We start from the raw sequence: 8,595 nt of genomic DNA, 5'->3' as shown, positions 1-8,595 counted from the left end.
GTCGACAAAATTATCGTCGATAACAATTTTATCATAGGTAGGCCTCGATAACTATTACTGAAATAATAACCAATTATAAAATCGAAAGTGGCGGGGCCAGGGTAACTTACCTGATTTTATTTTGTGAATTATTATAACAGTCTAATATAAAACTATTGCAACTATTTATAACTAATACTAATTTGAAACAAAATAAAAATGACGTTTAGCTTAACTAATAACTTGTAATTTGTATCATAAATATATTTTTAAACCCCCCCCCCCTCCCCCAGAAAAAAATCGTATCTACGCCGCTGGTTGAATAGGTAGTGTTATACCTATTTTTATAAATATGTACTTACCTATAATTATGTTTATGATGTAAATTATAGAATTTTAACCTCCCTATATCATAATGTTATTAGTATTTTATTTAAACTGTACAGGTAGTCTGTAATACCTACATATATATACCTAGGTACCTAGTACCCACTATACAGTACTATTGCCTTAAGAGCATTAAAATAGTAAATAATAAATATTTTTATTTTTATTTTACAAAACAATAAAGTATGAACTAGATAATTTGTGTTTTATTTATTTGAATGAATTGTATTTATGTAACTTTACATATTGAAATACCTACCTGGATAAAAATAATGATATAGACATATGAAATTACATTGTGTATCAGATGACAAGATAAATAAATGTAAGCTGTTAAAATGCCACTAGGCAACAAGAATATAAATACCCTTGACTATGGGAGAAACTATAGAACTCTGGGCTATGACAATAATCATTAATAATTAGTACCTAATAACCATAGGCGCAAATAGCGTTTGAGATTTGGGGGGGGGCTAATAGGGCTAATAGGGCCTTACTTCGATAATATTTAATAATCTTATAACAAAATGTAGGAAATGTTTGGGAGGGCTATGGACATTTTTGGGGGGGGGCTTAGCCCCTAAAGCCCCCCTTATTTGCGTCTATGCTAATAACACATATATGATATATAATAGTAAATTCAACTTCGTATGTAATTATATTAACAAATAGTTGTTGTTATTATAACCTAATTTGGAAGTCAACAGGACCAAAGTAGATGGATAATTTGAGAATCACGCTTAACAACCTACTGTTGTTGCCTCAACACCAAACCAACCTTAGTCGGAATCTAACATTCAAATGTGTATGAGATTTACTCAAACTGGTGTTGAATCTACAACAGTTTTCTATGTGTGTATATTTATCTTGTTTACGATTTAGAACATCTTTTTGCTACCTACCTATTATCATAAAAGATTAACTTTATTTTGAAAGTAAAAGTCACAAAATGTAACATTAATAGGTTAGATATAAAAAAATCAAAAAATGTCACATTATAGGTACATAAAAAGATTCTAATTATGTACTTTCATTAGTCTTTAAATTTCATTACTTTGGTTTAAGTGTTAAGCTAATAGATTTCGAACAATAACACAAATATATAATATATATATTAAGAGACCGTATTGAGTATCTTTTTTGTCATCAAATTTAAAAAGTAAAGCTCCACGGGAGACGATCCGCCAACATTTTCCACTGGCTATAACAGCCGTCGCCAATCATGATGACGGTCACAGAATTTATATTTGAATTTGACGTCAACTCCGTAACACCGTCGAAGTTATGATTTAATATAGTTGTTTGAGTTTACATATATTATAATATTGTACTCTTGTCTATCGCATATAATTACCTATATAATAATATACACCGTACAACACGTCAACACTTTGGACGGCGATGGCTTCAGCTGCAGTGTATACGATGGTTTTGGGCTTTTGGCTATGTATAGTGTACATTTATTTAGGTATAGCAAAGCACCAAATAGTGTATAATATACCCGACGTATAGACTTATGGTTTATGGTCGAACGGGAAACAATATTGGTCGGCTCTCTACCTATTAATTACATTCCTAACCTAGGACTATATAGGACTTCCAAGGGTGTATGTACTTTGCTCATATAATTATTATACTAATATAGGCATAATATGACGTATTGTTTCTCGGTCGGAAAACATTGCAAATGGCAGATATTACAATATTATTGATATTTAATTTATTATTATATTATTGCGTGTTATACCTTATTATATTGTTTACACGATATTACCACGTGACCCCTAACCACGTGACGATTAAATGCGCGATTTTTTTTTAACAATATAATTAATAATAACGTCGTTTCTCTCGTGTTAAATTAATAACGTTTAAAATCGGACTTTGGCAAAATGTCGGATTAATCAAGTTATGACGAGATGATGGTAAGGCTCTATATTTATGAATAAGTCCATCGTGTTTAGCATACTTTTTAAATTCATTTATTCTAATTGATTTATGCTCAAATTATCCCGGTCTCGGTAGTCTCAATCCAATATACATATCTATATAAAATATATATTTATACATAAATTCATATATTTAATTAACCATGACTTTTACACGACGCTGATCAATTAATTCGTTTCAATTAAAAACTATAAAATATTCTGCACAATTAATGAAACTGTAATGTTCGAACAATGACCGGTTAATTTAATTTTTTTTTAATATTACGCATTTCTACAATATTTTTGTTACACGTATTAAGTTCATGGAATTTTTTCATAGGTTTTAGCTTAAACAATATAAAGATTTAATTTACATCGTGCATTTTAATTAGTTTTCCCATTCAGTTATTTATTTATTATTTTTTTTTTATATTTATCACCTCAAAAATACTTTTAAATACTGTATTTATTCTTGAACTGTCATCTGGTATGATAAGAGTATAATATTATATAGTATTTGTTGTATTCTATGAACTGTGCGAGGGCATGAAAATATTTTATCATAAGTGTATTATAATTTATTTATATAATTTATTATTTATTTACTTTTATTAACAACATTCGAAATTAAGGTAGGATATATTGTAAATACATATATATATTTTTAAATTAATGTTCATTCATATTAACATTAATATTAATTTTAGGAACCTAGTATTTATTTATACTTTTATTAGTAGTTATTTATAATTTATATTATTAAATTATTATTCATAAAATAGATACAAAAAAAAACAAAAACAATTTATTAAGTATTTGTAAAATATTGGAGAAATAATTGGTTTGTTTATATTATGCAATAAAAATTACAAAAAAATGTTGTTTTTTTTCAGAATGAAATTGGATAGTGATATATACGCATTACCATACAATAGTATGTACTGTATAAAAAAAGGCATTATCATGCAAACAAATATTTGTTGTTCATCCAACAAAATATTATTATAACACTACAGAGTAAATACTATGACTGAAATCAATGGTCATCTCATAAATAATGCTTTTTTTCTGTTTAAGCAATACACATGTGTAATATGCATAGTGGCTAAAAATTCCATTTTATATTTTAATCATTATTATTGTGAACGAATTATAGACTATGCGTGTAGCATATACTATAGACTACAGTACAGTACTCGACCGTCGATTGTCTGCGTCAATTGTTGGAATATTGTGTATAGTTAGTCTAATAATACGTTTAAACATTTTTTTTTATAAATTAATTTTACATTCAGTGTACATATTAATTTTTATTTATAAGTGAAGCATACTACTTATAGAAGATTTTTTAATGAACGACTACAAATCGTAAATACTTATCAAATTCAAAATATTTTAACAAGCACCTACTATCGGATTTCTTCGTAAAATTATTTATGTACATAATATGTGCAGAGTATTAAATATTCATTCATCGATTTAACTGATCACTTAGGTTTCAATATAATTCAATTTAAGCTTGCACTCTCCTTTGTAATTAAACACAAGGTTGTATGTTAAATCATATGTGATATATATATATTATTTATTAATTTTTATTTAAATATATTTTAGTAACGATTAAAGTAGTGCAAATAATTTACATAAGTACCTACCAACATATTATATAAATCATATTTAGTTATTATCTATTCATCATTGTGGAAAAACTGAAGAATATATTAATTTTTTTAATGTAAAAATATTTTAGTTTAATGGAAATATTGTTGACAGGAATACCTTCTATCGGGCGCCTTACAGTACTGCCAATTATTTTGCTGAAACCTGAGACCGTCGCTGAATATGTAATTTTGTTGTACGCATTTTCCTTTTTCCCAAACTCCCTCAATCCGGGATCCTGATGGATAGTACATAGTGCCATCTCCGTGAAACAACCCGTCGTCAAAATTGCCCTCATAGACAGTTCCTAAAAATCGATTTGGCGATATTACTTTCAAACTACACTCAAAATAAATTGCGCCGTAATCGAGTCTATCAGTAGAGACGTTTATTAAATCTGATAGCAAATCAAAGTGTTTATCACTCAGTTAGTGTCACATCATATTCGTTGAATGTGTAAAAATCAGTTTATTATCATTATATTTGCATGGTTTGTTTGAAAAATACCAATCTACATTTCAAGTTTTGAAAAATTGACAGAGAGTTTCAGACCATTGCATCCGCCAGTTACCCCTTCCCAATTTATAGTTTTTGCATTTTAATACATTGAATATTTGATTGATTATAAATTAGTATCGTTTTAATTATAATATTACTATTTAGGTATTTTATATTATGATGATATTAAGTATACATCGAATTATACTGAAACATGTTTTTTCTTATGGTCGTACCTAGGTTTTGACTGTTAAACATATTATGAGAATATAGTAACTGTTTTTTGCGTGATACGAGAGCAGTGTTAATCCAAAATTGATCATAATTCAATTCTATTGTTACAGAAAGCGTAATTAAAATACCCACGAATAAAATATTATACGCATATTTTGATATGTTTTTTTTTAACAAACTATAGCATTAATAATAAATATAATAAAACATTTTTTAGGGTTATAAGTTATTATTTGTGAGTGTGCCTTATACTATAATAACTATTTTGTTATAAATTATAATTATGTCAATAGATTATGACGTGAAATATTTACTCTTAATTTTGATTTTATATACAAATTTATCTGATCATCGCACTAATTAATATTTTGGATTTTGTTGAAAATAATAATAAACAGCGTTGAAAGATAAGAATTTTGGAAATTATTAACTTTTTTCGAATTTTTTTTTTATGATAAATGAAGGCAACGTTTCATGCCGAATAGACGCAATTGAGATATAATAACTTATGAGTGACTACTAATTCTGTTGTATTATTCTAATAAAATATAATAACATTTTACAACTAAAATATAGGTACACTACATAATATTATAATGTTATTTTCGTAACGAATAAACTAAACAACTAAAGATTAAGTTATTGTATTAACGTATGTACGTCATATGTGCATTTAAGTAAGCACACAGTAATGGTTCATTCTCACTAAATGTTTTAAATGATTACCATTTCGCATAACGTAAACTCCGTAACCGGACATCGTCCTATGATTCCATTTTCCTTTATAATGGTTTCCTGTTCCGATTGGAATCCATTCGCAGCTTGGGTGTAACTGACGTTTCACCCTAACTGTTATCTTTTTTTTTGATTTCTTTTCACTGCAGCTCATTTTAGTTAAAATTAAATAAATTATTTTTCCAATTAATTATCGAGAAAAAAAACGATTCGCTAATTATTGTTTACTCGTATATTTTGTAGCTATAGTGTTTGATTCAATTGTATTTGTATGACTAAAATAAACATATTTTCTAGATATATTGAGTTGTATTATAGCCGTATAGGTATGTACTTGAAACAGAGTACTAAGCAATTTATTATTTATCGATAGTTTCAAAACATGATTTTGAAACATATATTTTTGTTGTATTAGGGAACCCAAATAAAATATAATATTGTATAAAAGAAGGATAAAATGTATTTTATTATTTTTGTCCTTAGCTAACTCATAATAAAAAAGTTGAAAAGTTTATCCTCGTATTTTTCTTTAGAAACTAAGATTGATATTATGAAATTTAATGAGTGTTATTAGTGTTTATTTATATAAATATTGTTGTAGAAGTCTAATTGTTAATTTGCATTGAATATTCAATTAATTATTTAAGTTATAAAGTTTAGTTAGGCTTAGGAGTATATACAGTGTGATTTTTTAAGCATGCTCCCCTATTTTTATGCTAAAATTATATAATATACGTAAATTAAGATCCTGATTTTTGGAATTTTTGGATTTTTTAAATACACTTACGACCATAGTTTTGAGTACTTGAGATTTTTTTTGTACCACTTAAGGATGATCCTGTCATTATACAAATTTCTATTTTTCAAATAGGAACCCCCTTGTATTTTTAATTGTTTGGCAGATATTTTATTTGAGATTGTTGAAAATAAAATCAAAAATTGAATGAGTAGTTTTTGAGTTATATAACTTTGTGTACTAAGGATAATAATTAATTTGTCTAAGGTTAAGTAGATTTGGGGGCCTAGGATCATCGCTTCTCAACCTTTTTAACGTTACGATCCCGAAAATAGGTGAACAATTAACTTAATCATCTCAAGACCCCCCTCCCCGCTCTTATAATTAAACACTTTTGAGTATAAACCAATATTTAATATCACATTCATTTATACTTTTTACTTTATTATTCATAGTTTATAGAGTATTTTGTCTCTAATCATGCAAATCACCCTGATTTTTGAGAATCAGTGTTGGCGATTTTTTCAAACTTTAAATGTATACCAAATGTAACCAAATGTTGTTTTTGCTTGTTTTTATTGATTTTCTTTTTAAAAAAGTAGTTATTAATGAATGGTTGTAAGTAATATGACACCGTGAAAATATTACTTTATAATATAGTCAAAATATATATTATTAAGTTGGACTTAGTGACTTTTGCATAGTTGAAGTAGTGTGTTTTGTATGTACCTATGTAATTGGCGGCCGGGTACAACCTAAATTTATCAAAAAAAATTAAATTCCATACAATTAGTACTATTATAATAATTTTATTTTTAATGTAAATAAAAGATTGTTTTTGTACATAAGCGTTTAATTATTTCTAACCGATGTGACCCACAATCTGAGAAAGGATGGCTTAGATTATTGCAGTGTTTGGAAAGAACGTCGTTCATGAACGCACGTTCACGCGTTCACATTCATTTTTAGTGAACGATACGTGAACGTCACTCGTTTTATTAAAATAGAACGTGAACGTGAACGACGTTTATATTTTTAACGAACTTGATCGATTTTTAAGACGTTCAATTTATTCACCCTTTAATAAATATATTTATAAAATATATTAATTAATTATATTATACAAGTATATAAGTCTATATAGTATTTTTATTTTTGGCTTAAATTGTATATGTTTATAGGCTTTTATATTAAAGACTCGGTCAAACAGAAAGTGGGCTGCCCGGGCGGACACTGTAAAATAATACAAAGACCGCTTGCCCACCGCAGTCCACGTACCCATAAACCATGGCGGACAAAAAGTCCGGATTCATTTTTTGATTGCCGGACAAAAAGTCACCCTCTGTTTGACTGAGCCTTTACAGCAGGTAAATGATTCATAAAAAAAATGTATAAAAAATTAATGAACGACCCAATGAACGCGTTCATTTCTTGAAAGAACGTGAACGTGAACGCGTTCGTTTGAAAAAAACACGAACGTGAACGAGTTCCTTTTTTAAGGACTGAATGTGAACGTGAACGAGTTAATTTTTTTAGTTCCGAACACTGGATTATTGATAGATTGATCCATCAATATAAATAGTTAGTAAAACTATAATATTTAATGATTATTATCCTTAGTATAAAGATTTTAATAACTCAGAAACCACTTATTAGAATTTTGATTTAATTACATCAACATTTTCATAAAAATATCAACTAAACAATTTACAATAAAAAAGGGGGTTCTCGTTTGAAATATAGAAGTTTGTATCGTCATCAGGGACTGGAACCTATAGGGTGTTTCGGTTCCGGTTCCGGTTATTAAATTAATTTGTTTAAAGGTTCCGGTTTCGTTTCGGTTTTCTAAAAAAATATAAGGATTCTAGAACCGGTTTATACCGGTTTTGAAAAATACCGGTTAATTTCGGTTATTTTCGGTTAATTTTGACTTCTGATTATTAAAGATTTATTAAAAAAATAGTCTGAAATAATTTATTTATTCATGTTTAAATTGTAATTATTTCATGAAAATAGAAGGTATTATGAAAAGTTAAAAAAATAATTACAAAGATATAATATAATAATATATATAAATATCAGCCTATAGGCAATCTATAGGAATATAGGATAATACTGTAAATATTTTTTTGGGTTAGATTAAGCTATTTTATTCTATCACATAGTAGGAATTTAATGGATTTTCTTATCTACTATTTTTAGTTTTACAATGTTGAATAATATTATGCCCGTATTATTATTTATAACTATATATTTTCACTCGACTAGAGGTTTATTTCTATTAATAATCAATTGGTTGATATTGTTGATATGACTCTCTGATTCTACGTAGATGAATTACAATTCACAACACAAAATAAAAAAAATGAAAAAAAAGTGGGTAAGTGGATGTCGCTCTGCTTTACAGTAAGGTTACAAGTGGGTCACTGTATAATG

General features: G+C 27.4%; 1 protein-coding gene across 1 annotated transcript in view; it reads right to left on the bottom strand.

Annotated features, from left to right (window-relative positions):
* The window catches only part of LOC100575001 (MORN repeat-containing protein 5-like), a 15,958-nt gene extending 10,168 nt beyond the window's left edge, over nt 1–5,790 (bottom strand). Inside the window, exons 1-2 of the mRNA XM_003242243.4 lie at nt 5,415–5,790; nt 4,077–4,263 (exon numbers count right to left, since the gene is read on the bottom strand). Of these exons, the coding sequence (XP_003242291.1) occupies nt 4,077–4,263; nt 5,415–5,577 (350 nt within the window). The 5' untranslated portion in view covers nt 5,578–5,790. The remainder of the gene's footprint in view (nt 1–4,076; nt 4,264–5,414) is intronic.
* Between the last annotated feature and the right edge of the window lie 2,805 nt (nt 5,791–8,595).

This window comes from Acyrthosiphon pisum, chromosome A1, assembly GCF_005508785.2.
Source record: "Acyrthosiphon pisum isolate AL4f chromosome A1, pea_aphid_22Mar2018_4r6ur, whole genome shotgun sequence".
In the NCBI taxonomy this organism is placed as follows: Eukaryota; Metazoa; Arthropoda; class Insecta; order Hemiptera; family Aphididae; genus Acyrthosiphon; species Acyrthosiphon pisum.
Note: the sequence above shows the minus strand (reverse complement) of the source record. Positions and strands in the feature narration are given on the sequence as shown.